General features: G+C 45.8%; 1 protein-coding gene across 1 annotated transcript in view; it reads left to right on the top strand.

The window, feature by feature from the left end:
- ARHGAP15 (Rho GTPase activating protein 15) overlaps positions 1-26367 on the top strand; it is a 1188983-nt gene that overhangs the window by 777599 nt on the left and 385017 nt on the right. Inside the window, exon 10 of the mRNA XM_073647243.1 lies at positions 25239-25361. Coding sequence (XP_073503344.1) covers positions 25239-25361 — 123 coding nt within the window. The remainder of the gene's footprint in view (positions 1-25238; positions 25362-26367) is intronic.

Here is a 26367-nt window from a genome sequence, read left to right as displayed (position 1 = left end):
GGAATTCCTATTCATAGAGACCTCTCCCATCTATGTTATCTTAATTTTGGGCCCTTTATTGAACAACTCCATACAGACCACGGTTGGCAAGTTAGAACTGTAAGATTCACTACGTGAACCACTGGTGTTTTGTGGAAAAGCACATGTACACTGTGTTCTAAATTATTATGCAAAAAGTGTTTAGGAGTGATAAGGGAAGAATTTGTTTGTTTGTCAGTTAAACTCATTGATGGTGATGTGTGTCAGGGCTCTTTATATCACTGTAAGCAATTGCAGACACCTGTGCTAATTAGTTTGGCAGGTGTGTCCAATGAAAGGCAAGACTACTTAAGAAGGCTGTCTCACATTATTAAGCAGCCTACATTTTCTGCCAAAATGGGAAAGAAAAAGGATGTGTCGGCTGCTGAGAAGCAACAAATTGTGGAGTGTTTAGGTCAAGGCATGACTACAATCAACATTGTGCGATGATCAGGATGAAGTGTCTTGGCAATCAAGAAGTATGTAGCTGATTCACAGTACACACGTGTGCGTGCTGATAAGGGCAAATTGAGGACTCTTTCCTACAGGCAATTACGTCAGGTTGAAAGAGCAGCGGCAAAAAAGCCTTGTCATAGCAGCAGACAAGTTTTTGAAGCTGCTGGTGCCTCCAACGTCCCCCGAACAACAAGATGCAGGGTCCTTCAGAGGTTTGCAGCTGTGCATACGCCATCTTGTCGACCTCCTCTATCCACTTCACACAAGCAGAAACGGCTCCAGTGGGCCAAACATTACATGAGGACTGATTTCAAAACTGTTTTGTTCACGGATGAGTGCCGTGCAGCGCTCGATGGTCCAGATGGATGGAGTGGAGGATGGCTGGTTGATGGACACCCCACGCAAACACGGCTACAGCGCCAACAATGAGGAGGTGGAGTAATGTTTTGGGCTGGAATCATGGGGAGAGAGATTGTCGGCCCCTTTAGGATCCCTGAAGGCGCTAAAGATGAACTCCATAATGTATGTGGATTTTCTCAAACAGCACTTCCTGCCATGGTTCAAGAAGAAGAACCGTGTATTTCACAGCAAGATCATTTTTTTGCATGATAATGCACCATCTCATGCTGCACATAAAACATCTGCATCTCTGGCTGATATGGGCATAAAAGGGGACAAACTTATGGTGTGACCCCCATGCTCCCCTGACCTCTACCCCATTCAGAACCTTTGGAGCATCATTAAAAGGAGTATCTATGATGGCGGGAGGCAGTTCACATCTAAGCAACAGCTCTGGGAGGGTATTCTGTCCTCATGCAAAACAATTGAAGCAGAAACCATCCAAAACCTGACAAATTCAATGGACGAGAGAGTTCAGAAGCTCCTTTCGAACAAGGGGTCCTATGTGAAAATGTAACATCACCTAGAATAAAGTTTTGAGTTGAAAACTGTTTGATTTCAGTTTCTAACAACCTGCTAATGCTTATAATTTCAAAAATGACCATTTTTTTGGTCTTTATTAAAATGAAAAGGTTGATCGAAAAGTTTGGGGGATCTAAGAGTGTGGCAACCCAGTAGTCATGATTACTTCGAATTCTGACAATATGAGGGTCATGCTGCAGGTAGTGCAGCAAGAAGGCACTTATGTGTAGTGTTGAGCCACCCCCGTAGTGTTCGAGTTCGGTTCGGTTCGTCGAACACCCGTGTGTTCGCCGAACTGTTCGTCGAACTGTTCGTCGAACACCTTCGAACACCGTTAAAACCAATGGCAGGCAAACAAAAACACATAGAAACACATAGAAAACACCTTCAAAGGTGTCCAAAAGCTGACAAACTGCTCAGAAGACACAACTAACACATGGAAAAGTGACAAGTACATATAGTCATGCGAAAAGAAAAGAGGTGGAGGAGTAAAAGGAGGGGGAGACACAGATATAGGCATGTCATGCCCTTCTAAAATCCAAAAAGTGAGAAGCCGAGACGGCCAGTCCGCTCCTGCCCGTGCCACCTCCGTGTCGCCGGGTTTGTGCCAGAGCCGCGGTGAACCCTGACGGCCAGCCCCCCTCTCCCAATACTGGTGCCTGTCCGCTGGTGGGTCGAGAGAGCCCCCCTGTGGTGGAGGCAGCTCTAAGCTTTTTAATTTAAATTGTCCCTCTAATTTGAATGAATACACTTTAAATCCATTTACAAGGATCTATTGGAGGGCAAGTCTCATGCCAGCAGCCGCGTAATTCCAGCTCCAGTAGCGTCCACTAAAGCTGCTGCAGTTAAAAAGCTTTTATAAGGATCGAGCTCGGCTGTCCACCGCAAGGCATCCTAGTGCCAGTCCCAGCCCCTATGCCTTGGGGTGCCTCCTGATGCTCTTCACTAAGTATCCCGTGGTCCCGAAGCATTTCCTTTGAAAAAATTAAGTGTCCAAACTACAGGTGGTGTAGCTTGCTTAACAGCCGGGATAATCCGCTGACTAGCAGACACTGCTACTAGGCACAAAGTATTTCCTGGGCTAGATGCAGTTAAAAATTTGTAAGTAGATACTCTCGTTGGATGCTGAGAAAGCATTCCATAGAGTCTCCTGGCACGCCATATATGATTCTCTTAAAAAGCTTGGGGTAGGGGTCTAGGGGACCCTTTTATAGCCAAAATCACGGCCCTGTATCACAATACGTCACCTAGGCTGAAGATAAATGGAACTGTAGCACCGAGGGCTCGGTTGCTACAGACGTATTGCACCTCACCCAGAGGTGTGATATCTCACTCTCAGATAAGGATGGAGTGTGGATCAGGAACCGACACCTGCATGCATTACACCACATTGCCGTGGGGCAGGGCGACCAATATGCCCCTGAGATGGGCACGACAGTCCCTGTCCCTGGCTGGAGTGGGGGGAGGGAACACTGAGGAAGGGGAACCCTGCAGTGCAGGAGCAGGGAGGAAGCAGTTCCTGGGTGCATTGAGAAGGGAGTATAAAAGGTGGGCACCATCTTAGTTCAGTGCAGAGAAGTCTGAGCAGAAGTGGCAGGGAGCAGGGGCTCTGCATGAGCTCTGCTCCGGAGGCGGGCCTAGTAACAGAGGCCCAGGCCTGCAAGAGGGAGAAGGAAGGAAGAGGAGCGGAGAAGGCTCCAGGAACGAGGAATGAAGGGATCCCAGGGGTGCGGACGGGCGAGTCGCCACCGCACGCCCGAATCCACCTGCGTGGAGGGGTCAGGCCAAAGGGGGAGACCGGTCCCCGAACTAGTGGAGGCAGGAAACGACCCTCAGCTAGAAACCGGAGGCTCTGACATTTTATGTGGCGCAGCCCCTTGCTCCACCCGCTAGGAAGTCACCACATAGGGTCAGGGAAACTGGCGCCAAGTTTACCAAGAGGAGGCCCGAGGCAGCCAGACAGAAGTGTTGGTAAGAAAGGCCAGACAAAGGACACACAAAGGGGGTCCTGTGAAGCGCTCCAAAGTTATCTGGGAGTTGTCTGAGCCCCTCACCTGGTGAGCACAGTACGACGTGGGCAGCCGTTACCTGCAGACGTGGTCTGGATAATAAGAACTGTGAGTAAAGGCCCTGAACTGCATCACTGACTCCGTGTCGTTACTGCTGCTGCCCTGCACCATCACCACCATCCTCCGCATACACTGCCCTGAGGCTATACTCCTCCCGTGGGGAGTTATGCTACGCTCTGCTGCACCCACAACACCAGCCTTAGCGGTCTGCCCTGTAGCGGCGGTTCACTCTGACCGCAATCCACGGGTGGCGTAGTCGGACATTTAAACATCAAAACCACATAAATAGTTCCGCCACTGGTTTGACCGCCCTGAGCCACGGAACCGGATCGCCGCCACGAAGACTACAACCACCAGCATCCACCAAAAAGGGTCCGGCTCCGGGTGTCCCAAGGCCCAGGGGGTGCGTCAGAACATTTTCATCACCTTTCACAATCACCAATGGGACAAGGCAGGGATGTCCTCTGTCCCCTCTCTTATACATCCTAGTGACGGAGCACCTGCTCTCATCAATTCGCCATAACCCCAATATTAGGTGGATTGAGGTGGGAGGCACCGAGTACAAGTGCTCTCTATTTGCTGATGATGTCCTAGTATATATCACTCAATCACATATATCCATCCCTGCTGTTATGGCTGAAATAGATCACTTTGTTACATGGTAAAATTTTAAAATCAATGCAGCGAAGTCTGAGGCCCTCGATGTCTCCCTCCCTAAATCCATATAGGATTCCATCCAGTCCAACTTTCCCTTTGCCTGGCCCTCACAGGGTATCAAATACTTAGGAATTCCTATTCATAGAGACCTCTCCCATCTATGTTATCTTAATTTTGGGCCCTTTATTGAACAATTCCATACAGACCACGGTTGGCAAGTTAGAACTGTAAGATTCACTACGTGAACCACTGGTGTTTTGTGGAAAAGCACATGTACACCGCGTTCCAAATTATTATGCAAAAAGTGTTTAGGAGTGATAAGGGAAGAATTTGTTTGTTTGTCAGTTAAACTCATTGATGGTGATGTGTGTCAGGGCTCTTTATATCACTGTAAGCAATTGCAGACACCTGTGCTAATTAGTTTGGCAGGTGTGTCCAATGAAAGGCAAGACTACTTAAGAAGGCTCTCTCACATTATTAAGCAGCCTACATTTTCTGCCAAAATGGGAAAGAAAAAGGATGTGTCGGCTGCTGAGAAGCAACAAATTGTGGAGTGTTTAGGTCAAGGCATGACTACAATCAACATTGTGCGATGATCAGGATGAAGTGTCTTGGCAATCAAGAAGTATGTAGCTGATTCACAGTACACACGTGTGCGTGCTGATAAGGGCAAATTGAGGACTCTTTCCTACAGGCAATTACGCCAGGTTGAAAGAGCAGCGGCAAAAAAGCCTTGTCATAGCAGCAGACAAGTTTTTGAAGCTGCTTGTGCCTCCAACGTCCCCCGAACAACAAGATGCAGGGTCCTTCAGAGGGTTGCAGCTGTGCATACGCCATCCTGTCGACCTCCTCTATCCACTTCACACAAGCAGAAACGGCTCCAGTGGGCCAAACATTACATGAAGACTGATTTCAAAACTGTTTTGTTCACGGATGAGTGCCGTGCAGTGCTCGATGGTCCAGATGAATGGAGTGGAGGATGGCTGGTTGATGGACACCCCACGCAAACACGGCTACAGCGCCAACAAGGAGGAGGTGGAGTAATGTTTTGGGCTGGAATCATGGGGAGAGAGATTGTCGGCCCCTTTAGGATCCCTGAAGGCGCTAAAGATGCAGGGTCCTTCAGAGGTTTGCAGCTGTGCATACGCCATCCTGTCGACCTCCTCTATCCACTTCACACAAGCAGAAACGGCTCCAGTGGGCCAAACATTACATGAAGACTGATTTCAAAACTGTTTTGTTCACGGATGAGTGCCGTGCAGTGCTCGATGGTCCAGATGAATGGAGTGGAGGATGGCTGGTTGATGGACACCCCACGCAAACACGGCTACAGCGCCAACAAGGAGGAGGTGGAGTAATGTTTTGGGCTGGAATCATGGGGAGAGAGATTGTCGGCCCCTTTAGGATCCCTGAAGGCGCTAAAGATGAACTCCATAATGTATGTGGATTTTCTCAAACAGCACTTCCTGCCATGGTTCAAGAAGAAGAACCATGTATTTCACAGCAAGATCATTTTTCTGCATGATAATGCACCATCTCATGCTGCACATAAAACATCTGCATCTCTGGCTGATATGGGCATAAAAGGGGACAAACTTATGGTGTGACCCCCATGCTCCCCTGACCTCTACCCCATTCAGAACCTTTGGAGCATCATTAAAAGGAGTGTCTATGATGGCGGGAGGCAGTTCACATCTAAGCAACAGCTCTGGGAGGGTATTCTGTCCTCATGCAAAACAATTGAAGCAGAAACCATCCAAAACCTGACAAATTCAATGGACGAGAGAGTTCAGAAGCTCCTTTCGAACAAGGGGTCCTATGTGAAAATGTAACATCACCTAGAATAAAGTTTTGAGTTGAAAACTGTTTGATTTCAGTTTCTAACAACCTGCTAATGCTTATAATTTCAAAAATGACCATTTTTTTGGTCTTTATTAAAATGAAAAGGTTGATCGAAAAGTTTGGGGGATCTAAGAGTGTGGCAACCCAGTAGTCATGATTACTTCGAATTCTGACAATATGAGGGTCATGCTGCAGGTAGTGCAGCAAGAAGGCACTTATGTGTCTTGCGCATCTCGGAGCCCCAAAATTATTTTCCGGGCTAGATGCAGCTAAAAATTATTTTTAATTTTAAATCTGGTGAAGCTTATTATAGATGGCCTAATAGGATTAGTGCTGCACACTGCTACAAAGCCCAAATTATTTTCCAGTCAAGATACAGATAAACATGATTAGTAATTTGAAAGCGTAAAACGGTTGGTAGGGTGATTTTAACCAATCATCAAGCTTTTACTCTCCCCAGGATGACACAGGGGTAGAAAAGTCGTTTCGGATCCATGATTTGTTCATCTTTATGAACGTGAGTCTGTCTACATTATCAGTGGAGAGCCGCGTGCGCTTATCTGTCAGCACACCACCAGCAGCGCTGAACACACGTTCAGACAGAACGCTGGCTGCGGGGCATGACAAGATCTCCAAGGCGTAAGTGGCTAGCTCCGGCCATTTATCCAGATTGGAAGCCCAAAAAGAGCAAGGGTCCAGTGACACAGTCGTGGCTTCAATGTTTACTTGGAGATACTCCTGTACCATCGTCTCTAGGCGTTGACTATGTGTCAGACTTCTTGTCTCCTGTGGCCTTGCAAAGGATGGGCTAAAAAAGTGGTGAAATGATTCCGCAAAATTGATGTTACCAGCAGATACTGTGGTTCTGTTACGGTTTGAGTGCTGAACACTTGACGGTCCCACGGTTGGCAAGTTGGAACTGTGAGATTCACTACGTGCACCACTGGTATTTTGTGGAAAAGCACATGTAAGATTCTGCAACAGTCTCTGCTGATACTCCTGCATGCGTGCATCCCTTTCTATGGCAGGAATAATTTCTGCAAATTTACTTTTGTACCGGGGATCTAACAGTGTGGCAACCCAGTAGTCAGGATTATTTCTAATTCTCACAATTCGAGGGTCATGTTGCAGGTAGTGCAGCAAGAAGGCACTCATGTGTGTTGCGCATCCAGGAGCACCAAGTCCCTGTTGTGTTGGTGGCGAGGTAACAATCATGCTTCCTTCCTCTGTCCTCTCCCCCCAACCTCGCACAACAGAAATGTGATCAAGGTCTCCCTCATCTGATGAGTCTTCCATCAGTTCGTCCTCCACTTCTTCCTGGGCTCCTGCACCTTCCTCACTAGTTTGGCTGCTACCATGCGCCCTGGTTAAACCATCTCCCCCACCCTCACATGCCTGCCGCCTTGGTGCTGCCGACCGTCTGGACCTTGCAGATGTTAGCCCTTCCGCATACAACTCCTCCTCCTCTACTTCCTCCACCTCCTCTTGTGCCACCACCTGACTCCGAATTCTGTTTAACATGTGCTCCAGCATGTAAATCACCGGAATAGTCATGCTGATAATGGCATCGTCAGCACTAAACATCTTCGTCGCCATTTCAAAACTGTGCAGAAGGGTGCATAGGTCCCTGATCTGAGACCACTCCTCCAGCGTGATTTGCCCCACCTCTGAATCTCGTTGGCCCAGGCTATACGTCAGAACGTATTGCACCAGGGCTTGTCGGTGCTGCCACAGTCACTGCAACATGTGCAGAGTTGAATTCCACCGGGTAGGCACATCGCATTTTAGCCGGTGAAGTGGCAGGCCCAACGACTTCTGTAGAGATGTAAGTCGCTGAGCTGCGGGATGCGAACGGCGGAAGTGAGCACACAGCGACCGTGCCCTCTGCAGAAGGCCATCTAGTCTGGGATAGTGGGCTAAAAATTGCTGGACAACCAGGTTCAACACGTGAGCCATACAAGGCACGTGTGTGACATTGCCCCGGCGAAGGGCCGCACCCAGGTTTGCAGCATTGTCGCACACGGCCTTCCCTGGTTTCAGGTCCAGTGGAGACAACCATTCATGAAATTGGTTCTCCAGAGCTGACCACAACTCCTCAGCTGTGTGACTCACATTTCCCAGACATTTCAATGTAAAAACCGCCTGATGACGTTGAGCCCTACTGCCAGCATAGTAAGGAGGTGTGCAGGATCCCTTCTGCGCAGTTAGAAAGCTTGTGGCATGACCAGACAGGCTTTGGGTGCAGGTGGAAGACCGAGAGGAGGTTGAGGAGGCAGAAGCAGTGGAGGAAAAATGACATAAAGAGGATTGACGCACAACTCGTGGGGACGGCAAGACTTGGACAGCAGCCCCTTGTCCTGCTGTCACCATAGTTACCCAGTGCCCAGTCAGCGACATGTAACGCCCCTGTCCATGCCTACTCGTCCAAGTGTCTGTGGTGAAATGCACCCTGTCACACACAGAGTTTCTCAAAGAAGCGGTGATGTTGTGTGCGACATGCTGGTGGAGCGCAGGCACACCTTTCTTTGAGAAGTAGTGCCGACTGGGCATCTGGTACTGGGGCACTGCGACGGACATAAGGTCTCGAAAATCCTCTGTGTCCACCAGGCGGAAAGGCAGCATTTCTGTAGCCAAGAGCTTGCAGATGGTGAAATTCAACCTCTTAGCTTTCTCATGGCTAGGAGGAAATGGTCTTTTACTTGTCCACATCTGAGGGACCGAGGGCTGGCTATTGTGCTTAGACGGGGTTGATAAGGGTGTCCCCGGCAAACTGCCGGTCTGTGAGGAAGATGCAGGCGGACATGTTAGGTTCCTTGATCCAAAGGTGGTGCTATCGATGTCGGACAGCGCTCAAAACCAGCTGGTGTTACCACCTCCAAAGAAAATGATGACCTGCCAATCACGCTGGCTGTTGCGGGTAAAGAGGTGGCAGGTCTGCGCCCCAAAACAGGTGTGACTGCTGTCCCCCCAGTCACAGAGGATGAAGAGGCCGCGGATGCACAAGATATGGCAGACGGTGGTTGGCCCGGCCGGCTAGACCGCATTGTAGCACACTGAGCTTCCCACTGCAACTTATGCTTCATGTCCATGTGCCGGTTCATGCATGAAGTACTCAAACTATGTATTTTTTGGCCTCTACTTAGCTTTTGCTGACAAATGTTACAGATAACACGAGTTGGGTCATCTTTATCGATCTGAAAAAATGCCCAGGCTATGCAAGGCTTAGCACCCATGCGACCTGAAGAGCCACCACGACTTGTGGTGAGAGGCAGAGTTGTGTTTGAGGATGCAGTTGTTGACGTGCTTCCAGTACTACGTCTCTGTCCAGGAAGGCGCAACCTGACCTCGTCGTCACTAGCATCTTCCTCCACCTCCTCTGCTGACCTCATCTCTTGGCTGACTGTGGGTTGACAGTAAGTGGGATCTCCGACCTCATCATCATCACCCTGTGCGTTATCACACCCGTCGTCCTCAGAGCCAACCTGTTCCTGCCCTGACAAAATACTAAAGTTGTCGCTCCAATCAGGTATTTGAGTCTTATCATCGTCTTCCTCATTGTCTCCACCAACAGGAGTTACAGTTTGGGAATGAGGGTCTACATTATGGTCAGAACCTTCTGCGTCTGGTCCTGGATCCGACTCATAAAGATTCTGGGCATCAGTGCAGATCATTTCCTCGTCTGGATTCACAGAAGCGCTGGAGTCGACCTCTGATTCCCAGGCTATAGTATGAGTAAACAGCTCTGCAGACTCAACCATCTGTTCTACCTCATACTCAGACGGGCAGCTGGAGATTTGGGAGCTGTGAGGAAGCAAGTGCGATTTGGGTGACACCTTTGAGGACTGGAGTATTTGTGATGTTGAAGTTGATGTGGAGGAGAGCCCACTTAAAGGAGCACTTGATATCCGTTGAAGCACCTGCTGTTTTTGTGCCTCATCTGGAATTTGTAGTGATTGGCGTGGCCGTAAGAAAGGGATCTTATCACATTGTCCGCTAAAAGAAGTAGACATTTTAGTTTGGCTGGAAGATGGTCTTTCTTCTGCAGATGTTACTGTTGCTTTAACACCTACCCCACGGACACAACCTTTTTTCCCCTTCCCATCACGCCTATTCCCCTTTCCACCAGCAGCAGGCCTTTTTCCACTCATTTTGGTGGTTAACTAATTCACAACTCTGGAGTTGTTTGCACAAAAAAACAACGGATGGGAACCGAGCAGAGCTGAGTGGCCAAACTGTGGTATTAGGCCAAAACTATTGGCTGGGTTAGATGCAGAAAAAAATTATATTCAATTTGCAACCTGATGGAGGTCAGTATAGATGGACTAATAGAACAAGTCCCACACACAGCTAGAAGCCCAAATATTTTTTCAGAGGTAGATGCAGAAAATTTTTTTATTCAGTTTGCAACCTGATGGAGGTCTGTATAGATGGATTAATAGAACAAGTCCCACACACAGCTACAAGCCCAATATTTTTTCAGAGGTAGATGCAGAAAAAAAGTATATTCAGTTTGCAACCTGATGGAGGTCAGTATAGATGGACTAATAGAGAAAGTCCCACACTCTGCTAGAAGGCCAAATATTTTTTCAGAGCTAGATGCAGACAAAAAATTATTTTTAATTTGCAACCTGATGGAGGTCAGTATAGGTGGACTAATAGAACAAGTCCCACACACTGCTAGAAGGCCAAATATTTTTTCAGAGCTAGATGCAGAAAAAAAATATATTCAGTTTGCAACCTGATGGAGGTCTGTATAGATGGATTAATAGAGCAAGTCCCACACACAGCTAGAAGCCCAAATATTTTTTCAGAGGTAGATGCAGATAAAAATTATTTTTAATTTGCAACCTGATGGAGGTCAGTATAGATGGACTAATAGAGAAAGTCCCACACACTGCTAGAAGGCCAAATATTTTTTCAGAGCTAGATGCAGATAAAAATTATATTCAATTTGCAACCTGATGGAGGTCAGTATAGATGGACTAATAGAACAAGTCCCACACACAGCTAGAAGGCCAAATATTTTTTCAGAGGTACTGTAGATGCAGATAAAAATTATTTTTAATTTGCAACCTGATGGAGGTCAGTATAGATGGACTAATACAACAAGTCCCACACACAGCTAGAAGTCCAATATTTTTTCAGAGGTAGATGCAGAAAAAAATATATTCAGTTTGCAACCTGATGGAGGTCAGTATAGATGGAGTAATAGAACAAGTCCCACACACAGCTAGAAGCCCAAATATTTTTTCAGAGGTAGATGCAGATAAAAATTATTTTTAATTTTCAACCTGATGGAGGTCAGTATAGATGGACTAATAGAGAAAGTCCCACACACTGCTAGAAGCCCAAATATTTTTTCAGAGCTAGATGCAGATAAAAATTATATTCAATTTGCAACCTGATGGAGGTCAGTATAGATGGACTAATAGAACAAGTCCCACACACAGCTAGAAGCCCAAATATTTTTTCAGAGGTACTCTAGATGCAGATAAAAATTATTTTTAATTTGCAACCTGATGGAGGTCAGTATAGATGGACTAATAGAGAAAGTCCCACACACTGCTAGAAGGCCAAATATTTTTTCAGAGCTAGATGCAGAAAAAAATTATATTCAGTTTGCAACCTGATGGAGGTCAGTATAGATGGACTAATAGAGAAAGTCCCACACACTGCTAGAAGGCCACATATTTTTTCAGAGGTAGATGCAGAAAAAAATATATTCAGTTTGCAACCTGATGGAGGTCAGTATAGATGGACTAATACAACAAATCCCACACACAGCTAGAAGCCCAATATTTTTTCAGAGGTAGATGCAGAAAAAAATATATTCAATTTGCAACCTGATGGAGGTCTGTATAGATGGATTAATAGAACAAGTCCCACACACAGCTAGAAGCCCAATATTTTTTCAGAGGTAGATGCAGAAAAAAATATATTCAGTTTGCAACTTGATGGAGGTCAGTATAGATGGACTAATACAACAAGTCCCACACACAGCTAGAAGCCCAATATTTTTTCAGAGGTAGATGCAGAAAAAAATATATTCAGTTTGCAACCTGTTGGAGGTCAGTATAGATGGACTAATACAACAAGTCCCACACACAGCTAGAAGCCCAATATTTTTTCAGAGCTAGATGCAGAAAAAAATTATATTCAATTTGCAACCTGATGGAGGTCAGTATAGATGGACTAATAGAATGATGCTATGCCCAAAAGATTTTACTTCACTAGGTGCAGTAAAAAAATTGGTATTCTATACACAGGTGGTATATCTTGCAACACAGATAGGCTACTCCACTGACTAACACACTCTGCAATAGGCCAAAAAGGATTAGCTTTGCTAGATTCAGCCAAATGCTGTGAAAAAAACTTGCACAGCACTGGCACAGACCTGCCTGGCAAAAACTGATAGGAACTGATGTAACCTAGTCCTGAAAAGGACTCCAATTACAATTAGTCTTTACTCCCACAATCTATCTATTTAAGAGCACAGACCTGCCTGATAAAAGTCGTAGGAAATGCTGTAACCTAGTCCTTAAAAGGACTGCAATCACAACTATTCCCTACTCCCAAGCTATCTGTAGATTTGTGCGAAAATTGGCTTGAAATTAACAAGGTATAGCGCACACAGCAACAGCGGTGCCGTCTAACACGCAGCTGCAGCAGTGAGAAAATGGTGGCGACGGGGAAAATGGCTTGGTCTTATAGGGCAAGGACATGTGACATACACTGCCAATGACACATGCCCTTGCTTGTGTGAAAAAAAGCACTTTGCTCCGTGTGTACGCTGCTGATAGGCTGACAGATTGCACCTCCCCACTGTAAATGCGGGAAAGAGAAAAAAAAAATGGAGATCTTCATTGTTCCTGCAGAGATCCATCCCCTGCCCCTCCCCCCACCCCGCTGTATACTCAAACTGCGTATTAACATTAATTTTCATCATTACTGAGAAAAAATCCAGTTATGATTTTGGTGCACGAACAGTTATCGAACATAACCTCGAACAGCCGAATTTTTCTCAAATTGCTCGTGTTCGCCGAACGGCTCGAACGCTCATCTCTAGTGTGTGGTCAATAGAGATGAGCGTTGTTCTACTCGAACTGTTCGCCAATCTCAGATTCGAGCTGTTTTGGGCGGTGTTCGAGCCGTTCGGCGAACGATGAAGATCTCCATTTTTTTTTTCTCTTTCCCGCATTTACAGTGGGGAGGTGCAATCTGTCAGCCTATCAGCAGCGCACACACGGAGCGAAGTGCTTTTTTTCACACAAGCAAGGGCATGTGTCATTGGCAGTGTATGTCACATGTCCTTGCCCTATAAGACCAAGCCATTTTCCCCGTCGCCACCATTTTCTCACTGCTGCAGCTGCGTGTTAGACGGCACCGCTGTTGCTGTGTGCGCTATACCTTGTTAATTTCAAGCCAATTTTCGCACAAATCTACAGATAGCTTGGGAGTAGGGAATAGTTGTGATTGCAGTCCTTTTAAGGACTAGGTTACAGCATTTCCTACGACTTTTATCAGGCAGGTCTGTGCTCTTAAATAGATAGATTGTGGGAGTAAAGACTAATTGTAATTGGAGTCCTTTTCAGGACTAGGTTACATCAGTTCCTATCAGTTTTTGCCAGGCAGGTCTGTGCCAGTGCTGTGCAAGTTTTTTTCACAGCATTTGGCTGAATCTAGCAAAGCTAATCCTTTTTGGCCTATTGCAGAGTGTGTTAGTCAGTGGAGTAGCCTATCTGTGTTGCAAGATATACCACCTGTGTATAGAATACCAATTTTTTTACTGCACCTAGTGAAGTAAAATCTTTTGGGCATAGCATCATTCTATTAGTCCATCTATACTGACCTCCATCAGGTTGCAAATTGAATATAATTTTTTTCTGCATCTAGCTCTGAAAAAATATTGGGCTTCTAGCTGTGTGTGGGACTTGTTGTATTAGTCCATCTATACTGACCTCCATCAGGTTGCAAACTGAATATATTTTTTTCTGCATCTACCTCTGAAAAAATATTGGGCTTCTAGCTGTGTGTGGGACTTGTTGTATTAGTCCATCTATACTGACCTCCATCAGGTTGCAAACTGAATATATTTTTTTCTGCATCTACCTCAGAAAAAATATTGGGCTTCTAGCTGTGTGTGGGACTTGTTCTATTAATCCATCTATACAGACCTCCATCAGGTTGCAAACTGAATATATTTTTTTCTGCATCTACCTCTGAAAAAATATTGGGCTTCTAGCTGTGTGTGGGATTTGTTGTATTAGTCCATCTATACTGACCTCCATCAGGTTGCAAACTGAATATATTTTTTCTGCATCTACCTCTGAAAAAATATGTGGCCTTCTAGCAGTGTGTGGGACTTTCTCTATTAGTCCATCTATACTGACCTCCATCAGGTTGCAAACTAAATATAATTTTTTTCTGCATCTAGCTCTGAAAAAATATTTGGCCTTCTAGCAGTGTGTGGGACTTTCTCTATTAGTCCATCTATACAGACCTCCATCAGGTTGCAAATTAAAAATAATTTTTATCTGCATCTAGAGTACCTCTGAAAAAATATTTGGGCTTCTAGCTGTGTGTGGGACTTGTTCTATTAGTCCATCTATACTGACCTCCATCAGGTTGCAAATTGAATATAATTTTTATCTGCATCTAGCTCTGAAAAAATATTTGGCCTTCTAGCAGTGTGTGGGACTTTCTCTATTAGTCCATCTATACTGACCTCCATCAGGTTGCAAATTGAATATAATTTTTATCTGCATCTAGCTCTGAAAAAATATTTGGCCTTCTAGCAGTGTGTGGGACTTTCTCTATTAGTCCATCTATACTGACCTCCATCAGGTTGCAAATTAAAAATAATTTTTATCTGCATCTACCTCTGAAAAAATATTTGGGCTTCTAGCTGTGTGTGGGACTTGTTCTATTACTCCATCTATACTGACCTCCATCAGGTTGCAAACTGAATATATTTTTTTCTGCATCTACCTCTGAAAAAATATTGGGCTTCTAGCTGTGTGTGGGACTTGTTGTATTAGTCCATCTATACTGACCTCCATCAGGTTGCAAATTAAAAATAATTTTTATCTGCATCTACAGTACCTCTGAAAAAATATTTGGCCTTCTAGCTGTGTGTGGGACTTGTTCTATTAGTCCATCTATACTGACCTCCATCAGGTTGCAAATTGAATATAATTTTTATCTGCATCTAGCTCTGAAAAAATATTTGGCCTTCTAGCAGTGTGTGGGACTTTCTCTATTAGTCCATCTATACTGACCTCCATCAGGTTGCCAATTAAAAATAATTTTTATCTGCATCTAGCTCTGAAAAAATATTTGGCCTTCTAGCAGTGTGTGGGACTTTCTCTATTAGTCCATCTATACTGACCTCCATCAGGTTGCAAATTAAAAATAATTTTTATCTGCATCTACCTCTGAAAAAATATTTGGGCTTCTAGCTGTGTGTGGGACTTGCTCTATTAATCCATCTATACAGACCTCCATCAGGTTGCAAACTGAATATATTTTTTTTCTGCATCTAGCTCTGAAAAAATATTTGGCCTTCTAGCAGTGTGTGGGACTTGTTCTATTAGTCCACCTATACTGACCTCCATCAGGTTGCAAATTCAAAATAATTTTTTGTCTTCATCTAGGTCTGAAAAAATATTTGGCCTTCTAGCAGTGTGTGGGACTTTCTCTATTAGTCCATCTATACTGACCTCCATCAGGTTGCAAACTGAATATATTTTTTTTCTGCATCTACCTCTGAAAAAATATTGGGCTTGTAGCTGTGTGTGGGACTTGTTCTATTAATCCATCTATACAGACCTCCATCAGGTTGCAAACTAAATAAAAAAATTTTCTGCATCTACCTCTGAAAAAATATTTGGGCTTCTAGCTGTGTGTGGGACTTGTTCTATTAGTCCATCTATACTGACCTCCATCAGGTTGCAAATTGAATATAATTTTTTTCTGCATCTAACCCAGCCAATAGTTTTGGCCTAATACCACAGTTTGGCCACTCAGCTCTGCTCGGTTCCCATCCATTGTTTTTTTGTGCAAACAACTCCAGAGTTGTGAATTAGTTAACCACCAAAATGAGTGGAAAAAGGCCTGCTGCTGGTGGAAAGGGGAATAGGCGTGATGGGAATGGGAAAAAAGGTTGTGTCCGTGGGGTAGGTGTTAAAGCAACAGTAACATCTGCAGAAGAAAGACCATCTTCCAGCCAAACTAAAATGTCTACTTCTTTTAGCGGACAATGTGATAAGATCCCTTTCTTACGGCCACGCCAATCGCTACAAATTCCAGATGAGGCACAAAAACAGCAGGTGCTTCAACGGATATCAAGTGCTCCTTTAAGTGGGCTCTCCTCCACATCAACTTCAACATCACAAATACTCCAGTCCTCAAAGGTGTCACCCCAATCGCACTTGCTTTCTCACAGCTCCCAAATCTCCAGCTGCCCGTCTGAGTATGAGGTAGAACAGATGGTTGAGTCTGCAGAGCTGTTTACTCATACTATAGCCTGGGAATCAGAGGTCGACTCCAGCGCTTCTGTGAATCCAGACGAGGAAATGATCTGCACTGATGCCCAGAATCTTTATGAGTCGGATCCAGGACCAGACGCAGAAGGTTCTGACCATAATGTAGACCCTCATTCCCAAACTGTAACTCCTGTTGGTGGAGACAATGAGGAAGACGATGATAAGACTCAAATACCTGATTGGAGCGACAACTTTAGTTTTTTGTCAGGGCAGGAACAGGTTGGCTCTGAGGACGACGGGTGTGATAACGCACAGGGTGATGATGATGAGGTTGGAGATCCCACTTACTGTCAACCCACAGTCAGCCAAGAGATGAGGTCAGCAGAGGAGGTGGAGGAAGATGCTAGTGACGACGAGGTCAGGTTGCGCCTTCCTGGACAGAGACGTAGTACTGGAAGCACGTCAACAACTGCATCCTCAAACACAACTCTGCCTCTCACCACAAGTCGTGGTGGCTCTTCAGGTCGCATGGGTGCTAAGCCTTGCATAGCCTGGGCATTTTTTCAGATCGATAAAGATGACCCAACTCGTGTTATCTGTAACATTTGTCAGCAAAAGCTAAGTAGAGGCCAAAAAATACATAGTTTGAGTACTTCATGCATGAACCGGCACATGGACATGAAGCATAAGTTGCAGTGGGAAGCTCAGTGTGCTACAATGCGGCCTAGCCGGCCGGGCCAACCACCGTCTGCCATATCTTGTGCATCCGCGGCCTCTTCATCCTCTGTGACTGGGGGGACAGCAGTCACACCTGTTTTGGGGCGCAGACCTGCCACCTCTTTACCCGCAACAGCCAGCGTGATTGGCAGGTCATCATTTTCTTTGGAGGTGGTAACACCAGCTGGTGTTGAGCGCTGTCCGACATCGATAGCACCACCTTTGGATCAAGGCAACCTAACATTTCCGCCTGCATCTTCCTCACAGACCGGCAGTTTGCCGGGGACACCCTTATCAACCCCGTCTAAGCACAATAGCCAGCCCTCGGTCCCTCAGATGTGGACAAGTAAAAGACCATTTCCTCCTAGCCATGAGAAAGCTAAGAGGTTGAATTTCACCATCTGCAAGCTCTTGGCTACAGAAATGCTGCCTTTCTGCCTGGTGGACACAGAGGATTTTCGAGACCTTATGTCCGTCGCAGTGCCCCAGTACCAGATGCCCAGTCGGCACTACTTCTCAAAGAAAGGTGTGCCTGCGCTCCACCAGCATGTCGCACACAACATCACCGCTTCTTTGAGAAACTCTGTGTGTGACAGGGTGCATTTCACCACAGACACTTGGACGAGTAGGCATGGACAGGGGCGTTACATGTCGCTGACTGGGCACTGGGTAACTATGGTGACAGCAGGACAAGGGGCTGCTGTCCAAGTCTTGCCGTCCCCACGAGTTGTGCGTCAATCCTCTTTATGTCAAAGTTCCTCCACTGCTTCTGCCTCCTCAACCTCCTCTCGGTCTTCCACCTGCACCCAAAGCCTGTCTGGTCATGCCACAAGCTTTCTAACTGCGCAGAAGGGATCCTGCACACCTCCTTACTATGCTGGCAGTAGGGCTCAACGTCATCAGGCGGTTTTTACATTGAAATGTCTGGGAAATGTGAGTCACACAGCTGAGGAGTTGTGGTCAGCTCTGGAGAACCAATTTCATGAATGGTTGTCTCCACTGGACCTGAAACCAGGGAAGGCTGTGTGCGACAATGCTGCAAACCTGGGTGCGGCCCTTCGCCGGGGCAATGTCACACACGTGCCTTGTATGGCTCACGTGTTGAACCTGGTTGTCCAGCAATTTTTAGCCCACTATCCCAGACTAGATGGCCTTCTGCAGAGGGCACGGTCGCTGTGTGCTCACTTCCGCCATTCGCATCCCGCAGCTCAGCGACTTACATCTCTACAGAAGTCGTTGGGCCTGCCACTTCACCGGCTAAAATGCGATGTGCCTACCCGGTGGAATTCAACTCTGCACATGTTGCAGCGACTGTGGCAGCACCGACAAGCCCTGGTGCAATACGTTCTGACGTATAGCCTGGGCCAACGAGATCCAGAGGTGGGGCAAATCACGCTGGAGGAGTGGTCTCAGATCAGGGACCTATGCACCCTTCTGCACAGTTTTGAAATGGCGACGAAGATGTTTAGTGCTGACGATGCCATTATCAGCATGACTATTCCGGTGATTTACATGCTGGAGCACATGTTAAACAGAATTCGGAGTCAGGTGGTGGCACAAGAGGAGGTGGAGGAAGTAGAGGAGGAGGAGTTGTATGCGGAAGGGCTAACATCTGCAAGGTCCAGACGGTCGGCAGCACCAAGGCGGCAGGCATGTGAGGGTGGGGGAGATGGTTTTACCAGGGCGCATGGTAGCAGCCAAACTAGAGAGGAAGGTGCAGGAGCCCAGGAAGAAGTGGAGGACGAACTGATGGAAGACTCATCGGATGAGGGAGACCTTGATCACATTTCTGTTGTGCGAGGTTGGGGGGAGAGGACAGAGGAAGGAAGCATGATTGTTACCTCGCCACCAACACAACAGGGACTTGGTGCTCCTGGATGCGCAACACACATGAGTGCCTTCTTGCTGCACTACCTGCAACATGACCCTCGAATTGTGAGAATTAGAAATAATCCTGACTACTGGGTTGCCACACTGTTAGATCCCCGGTACAAACGTAAATTTGCAGAAATTATTCCTGCCATAGAAAGGGATGCACGCATGCAGGAGTATCAGCAGAGACTGTTGCAGAATCTTACATGTGCTTTTCCACAAAATACCAGTGGTGCACGTAGTGAATCTCACAGTTCCAACTTGCCAACCGTGGGACCGTCAAGTGTTCAGCACTCAAACCGTAACAGTATCTGCTGGTAACATCAATTTTGCGGAATCATTTCACCACATTTTTAGCCCATCCTTTGCAAGGCCACAGGAGACAAGAAGTCTGACACATAGTCAACGCCTAGAGACGATGGTACAGGAGTATCTCCAAGTAAACATTGAAGCCATGACTGTGTCACTGGACCCTTGCTCTTTTTGGGCTTCCAATCTGGATAAATGGCCGGAGCTAGCCACTTACGCCTTGGAGATCTTGTCATGCCCCGCAGCCAGCGTTCTGTCTGAACGTGTGTTCAGCGCTGCTGGTGGTGTGCTGACAGATAAGCGCACGCGGCTCTCCACTGATAATGTAGACAGACTCACGTTCATAAAGATGAACAAATCATGGATCCGAAACGACTTTTCTACCCCTGTGTCATCCTGGGGAGAGTAAAAGCTTGATGATTGGTTAAAATCACCCTACCAACCGTTTTAAGCTTTCAAATTACTAATCATGTTTATCTGTATCTTGGCTGGAAAATAATTTGGGCTTTGTAGCAGTGTGCAGCACTGATTCTATTAGGCCATCTATAATAAGCTCCACCAGATTTAAAATTACTAATCATGTTTATCTGTATCTTGACTGGAAAATAATTTGGGCTTTGTAGCAGTGTGCAGCACTTATCCTATTAGGCCATCTATACTAAAGCTTCACCAGATTTAAAATTAATAATAATTTTTAGCTGCATCTAGCCCGGAAAATAATTTTGGGGCTCCGAGATGCGCAAGACACATAAGTGCCTTCTTGCTGCACTACCTGCAGCATGACCCTCATATTGTCAGAATTCGAAGTAATCATGACTACTGGGTTGCCACACTCTTAGATCCCCCAAACTTTTCGATCAACCTTTTCATTTTAATAAAGACCAAAAAAATGGTCATTTTTGAAATTATAAGCATTAGCAGGTTGTTAGAAACTGAAATCAAACAGTTTTCAACTCAAAACTTTATTCTAGGTGATGTTACATTTTCACATAGGACCCCTTGTTCGAAAGGAGCTTCTGAACTCTCTCGTCCATTGAATTTGTCAGGTTTTGGATGGTTTCTGCTTCAATTGTTTTGCATGAGGACAGAATACCCTCCCAGAGCTGTTGCTTAGATGTGAACTGCCTCCCGCCATCATAGACACTCCTTTTAATGATGCTCCAAAGGTGCTGAATGGGGTAGAGGTCAGGGGAGCATGGGGGGTCACACCATAAGTTTGTCCCCTTTTATGCCCATATCAGCCAGAGATGCAGATGTTTTATGTGCAGCATGAGATGGTGCATTATCATGCAAAAAAATGATCTTGCTGTGAAATACACGGTTCTTCTTCTTGAACCATGGCAGGAAGTGCTGTTTGAGAAAATCCACATACATTATGGAGTTCATCTTTAGCGCCTTCAGGGATCCTAAAGGGGCCGACAATCTCTCTCCCCATGATTCCAGCCCAAAACATTACTCCACCTCCTCCTTGTTGGCGCTGTAGCCGTGTTTGCGTGGGGTGTCCATCAACCAGCCATCCTCCACTCCATCCATCTGGACCATCGAGCGCTGCACGGCACTCATCCGTGAACAAAACTGTTTTGAAATCAGTCTTCATGTAATGTTTGGCCCACTGGAGCCGTTTCTGCTTGTGTGAAGTGGATAGAGGAGGTCGACAGGATGGCGTATGCACAGCTGCAAACCTCTGAAGGACCCTGCATCTTGTTGTTCGGGGGACGTTGGAGGCACCAGCAGCTTCAAAAACTTGTCTGCTGCTATGACAAGGCTTTTTTGCCGCTGCTCTTTCAACCTGACGTAATTGCCTGTAGGAAAGAGTCCTCAATTTGCCCTTATCAGCACGCACACGTGTGTACTGTGAATCAGCTACATACTTCTTGATTGCCAAGACACTTCATCCTGATCATCGCACAATGTTGATTGTAGTCATGCCTTGACCTAAACACTCCACAATTTGTTGCTTCTCAGCAGCCGACACATCCTTTTTCTTTCCCATTTTGGCACAAAATGTAGGCTGCTTAATAATGTGAGACAGCCTTCTTAAGTAGTCTTGCCTTTCATTGGACACACCTGCCAAACTAATTAGCACAGGTGTCTGCAATTGCTTACAGTGATATAAAGAGCCCTGACACACATCACCATCAATGAGTTTAACTGACAAACAAACAAATTCTTCCCTTATCACTCCTAAACACTTTTTGCATAATAATTTAGAACACAGTGTACATGTGCTTTTCCACAAAACACCAGTGGTTCACGTAGTGAATCTTACAGTTCTAACTTGCCAACCGTGGTCTGTATGGAGTTGTTCAATAAAGGGCCCAAAATTAAGATAACATAGATGGGAGAGGTCTCTATGAATAGGAATTCCTAAGTATTTGATACCCTGTGAGGGCCAGGCAAAGGGAAAGTTGGACTGGATGGAATCCTATATGGATTTGGGGAGGGAGACATCGAGGGCCTCAGACTTCGCTGCATTGATTTTAAAATTTGACCATGTAACAAAGTGATCTATTTCAGCCATAACAGCATGGATGGATATATGTGATTGAGTGATATATACTAGGACATCATCAGCAAATAGAGAGCACTTGTACTCGGTGCCTCCCACCTCAATCCACCTAATATTGGGGTTATGGCGAATTGATGAGAGCAGGTGCTCCGTCACTAGGATGTATGAGAGGGGACAGCGAACATCCCTGCCTTGTCCCATTGGTGATTGTGAAAGGTGATGAAAATGTTCTGACGCGCCCCCTGAGCCTTGGGACACCCGGAGCCGGACCCTTTTTGGTGGATGCTGGTGGTTGTAGTCTCCGTGGCGGCGACCCAGTTCCGTGGCTCAGGGCGGTCAAACCAGTGGCGGAACTATTTATGTGGTTTTGATGTTTAAATGTCCGACTACGCCACCCGTGGATTGCGGTCAGAGTGAACCGCCGCTCCAGGGCAGACCGCTGAGGCTGCTGTTGTGGGTGCAGCAGAGCGTAGCATAACTCCCCACGGGAGGAGTATAGCCTCAGGGCAGTGTATGCGGAGGATGGGGGTGATGGTGCAGGGCAGCAGCAGTAACGACACGGAGTCAGTGATGCAGTCCAGGGCCTTTACTCACAGTTCTTATTATCCAGACCACGTCTGCAGGTAACGGCTGCCCACGTCGTACTGTGCTCACCAGGTGAGGGGCTCAGACAACTCCCAGATAACTTTGGAGCGCTTCACAGGACCCCCTTTGTGTGTCCTTTGTCTGGCCTTTCTTACCAACCCTTCTGTCCGGCTGCCTCGGGCCTCCTCTTGGTAAACTTGGCGCCAGTTTCCCTGACCCTATGTGGTGCCTTCCTAGCGGGTGTAGCGAGGGGCTGCGCCACATAAAATGTCACAGCCTCCTGTTTCTAGCTGAGGGTCGTTTCCTGCCTCCACTAGTTTCGGGGACCGGTCTCCCCCTTTGGCCTGACCCCTCCACGCAGGTGGATTCGAGCGTGCGGTGACGACTCGCCCGTCCGCACCCCTGGGATCCCTTCGTTCCTCGTTCCTGGAGCCTTCTCCGCTCCTCTTCCTTCCTTCTCCCTCTTCCAGGCCTGGGCCTCTGTTACTAGGCCCGCCTCTGGAGCAGAGCTCATGCAGAGCCCCTGCTCCCTGCCACTTCTGCTCAGACTTCTCTGCACTGAACTAAGATGGTGCCCACCTTTTATACTCCCTTCTCAATGCACCCAGGAACTGCTTCCTCCCTGCTCCTGCACTACAGGGTTCCCCTTCCTCAGTGTTCCCTCCCCCCACTCCAGCCAGGGACAGGGACTTTCGTGCCCATCTCAGGGGCATATTGGTCGCCCTGCCCAACGGCAATGTGGTGTAATGCATGCAGGTGTCGGGTCCTGATCCACACTACATCCTTACCTGAGAGTGAGATATCACACCTCTGGGTGAGGTGCAATACCTCTGTAGCAACCGAGCCCTCAGGGTGCTACAGTTCCATTTATCTTCAGCCTAGATGACGTATTGCGATACAGGGCCGTGATTTTGGCTATAAAAGGGTCCCCTAGACCCCTACCCCAAGTTTTTAAGAGAATCATATATGGCGTGCCAGGAGACTCTATGGAATGCTTTCTCAGCATCCAACGAGAGTATCTAATTACAAATTTTTAACTGCATCTAGCCCAGGAAATACTTTGTGCCTAGTAGCAGTGTCTGCTAGTCAGCGGATTATCCCGGCTGTTAAGCAAGCTACACCACCTGTAGTTTGGACACTTAATTTTTTCAAAGGAAATGCTTCGGGACCATGGGATACTCAGTGAAGAGCATCAGGAGGCACCCCAAGGCATAGGGGCTGGGACTGGCACTAGGATGCCTTGCGGTGGACAGCCGAGCTCGATCCTTATAAAAGCTTTTTAACTGCAGCAGCTTTAGTGGACGCTACTGGAGCTGGAATTACGCGGCTGCTGGCATGAGACTTGCCCTCCAATAGATCCTTGTAAATGGATTTAAAGTGTATTCATTCAAATTAGAGAGACAATTTAAATTAAAAAGCTTAGCGCTGCCTCCACCACAGGGGGGCTCGCTCGACCCACCAGCGGACAGGCACCAGTATTGGGAGAGGGGGGCTGGCCGTCAGGGTTCACCGCGGCTCTGGCACAGACCCGGCGACGCGGAAGTGGCACGGGCAGGAGCGGACTGAACGTGTCGGCTTCTCACTTTTTGGATTTTAGAAGGGCATGACATGCCTATATCTGTGTCTCCCCCTCCTTTTACTCCTCCACCTCTTTTCTTTTCGCATGACTATATGTACTTGTCACTTTTCCATGTGTTAGTTGTGTCTTCTGAGCAGTTTGTCAGCTTTTGGACACCTTTGAAGGTGTTTTCTATGTGTTTCTATGTGTTTTTGTTTGCCTGCCATTGGTTTTAACGGTGTTCGAAGGTGTTCGACGAACAGTTCGACGAACAGTTCGGCGAACACACGGGTGTTCGACGAACCGAACCGAACTCGAACACTACGGGGGTGGCTCAACACTAGTGGTCAATGGAGCTCTTGTTGATGGTTGTCTGTTTTGTAGCCCAATGTCATGCAAACTCTTTTAATGGTTTGTGTATACACTGTTTGATAACTTAGGCTCAGTATGTGATGTCCAATTTTACTTGTACAGAATGGATCGCTATGCAGCATTCTTCAAATCTGATGAGACCTTGTGGGCAATGCATGAAGTGGCCTTCCCTAAGAAATGTCATTCCAGTCCTACTCCTGGCATTATGGTGTTGGGTGGCATAATGTACAGAAGCCGGAGCCCTCTAGTCTTCATTCTAGGTACACTGACAGGTTGGCATTGCATTGATTTGGTTGTGGAATGAGTGGCCATTTCTCCAAAGTGTCCAAGGAGCCATTTTTTAACACAACAATGCTATCCTGCATGCTGCTCGTACAACTATGGGCAGCTTGAATGGCCAAAATGTACTACCATGGCCTGCGGCGTCTCCAGACTAGTCTCCCATCGAGCACATCTAGGTTGGTCTTTGGTCGGTAATTACACAGAAGCTGCCAGCAGCGGATCTTGATGATTGAACATTCCTCAGATGACCATTAATAATAATCTCAGTGATAGCAGCCGAGGCTGAAAGTCCCGTTATTTCTGCATGTAGCATTAATTCTCAACAATGAATAAATCCAGATGTTTTGAAAATTTAATTTCCATTTTTCCATATCTCTATACTGTGATTTCCATAATTCTACAACTTTTCCTTCTTGTTTTTTCTTTTTTATTTCAATGTTGAGCAATTATAGATTACGATATTATATTCAGAAAAATTAATAATAAAAACAAATGGGTTAGACATCATAGGCAGTAAAATGACCTAATCTGTAGTAAACGCATCTGTAAAAACTTTTCCTAATTCATTTACTTCCTTTATTTTCCAGTTTTCAAATTAAACTACAGCGCTTCAGACTCCTCTGACAGAAACCGTGTGAAAACCCGACTAAAGAAGTTCATAATTCGTCGTCCGTCTTTGAAAACTCTACAGGAGAAAGGACTAATTAGAGGTAGTATTAAAAAACAATTATTTTATATTGTGATATTCTGCCCAAATTTTATTTTGAGTATTCCATTCTGCATGTCACCTTCGTTCTGAATGTACCATTATATTTTATTTTTTTTGCCGTTTGGTTAAAGTTTATCGTTAGACAAAAATTATGAATTTATGTTTTTTTGTATGAGCAACAATCTTTCACCTTCCAAAGTATTTTTTTTTAAAGCACATTGGGATTTTAGCATGTGGAGCTCTTCAAGACTGAAAATGGCTCTGCGATTCTGGGGTGAAACGTCGATACGTGGGCTAAATAAAGCCTGATGTATTTGCATCTAAATCTGGAGTGTGGCTTTATTGTCTAAGAGTAGATAGATAGATAGATAGATAGATAGATAGATAGATAGATAGATAGATAGATAGATAGATAGATAGATAGAAAGATAGATGGATAATAGAGAGAGAGAGGGATAGATAGATAGATAGAGGGATAGATAGATAGATAATAGAGAGATGATAGATACTGTAGATAGATAGATAGATAGATAGATACTGTAGATAGATAGATAGATACTGTAGATAGATACTGTAGATAGATAGATACTGTAGATAGATACTGTAGATAGATAGATAGATACTGTAGATAGATAGGTAGATAATGTAGATAGATACTGTAGATAGATAGATTGATAGATACTGTAGATAGATAGATAGATACTGTAGATAGATAGATAGATAGATACTGTAGATAGATAGATAGATAGATAGATAGATAGATACTGTAGATAGATAGATAGGTAGATACTGTAGATAGATACTGTAGATAGATAGATAGATACTGTAGATAGATAGATAGATAGATAGATAGATAGATAGATAGATAGATAGATAGATAGATAGATACTGTAGATAGATGGATGGATTGATGGATTTATTAATATTAGTTGTTGGGCTCAGTCATTGCCTGTAATTATATCATCAATGAAGTGGAGCATGGGGAGAGCGTCTGCGACTCCAACTCA

Source organism: Phyllobates terribilis, unplaced genomic scaffold (genome assembly GCF_046119375.1).
Source record: "Phyllobates terribilis strain yellow unplaced genomic scaffold, ASM4611937v1 Scaffold_9__5_contigs__length_417890890, whole genome shotgun sequence".
NCBI lineage: Eukaryota > Metazoa > Chordata > Amphibia > Anura > Dendrobatidae > Phyllobates > Phyllobates terribilis.
Note: the sequence above shows the minus strand (reverse complement) of the source record. Positions and strands in the feature narration are given on the sequence as shown.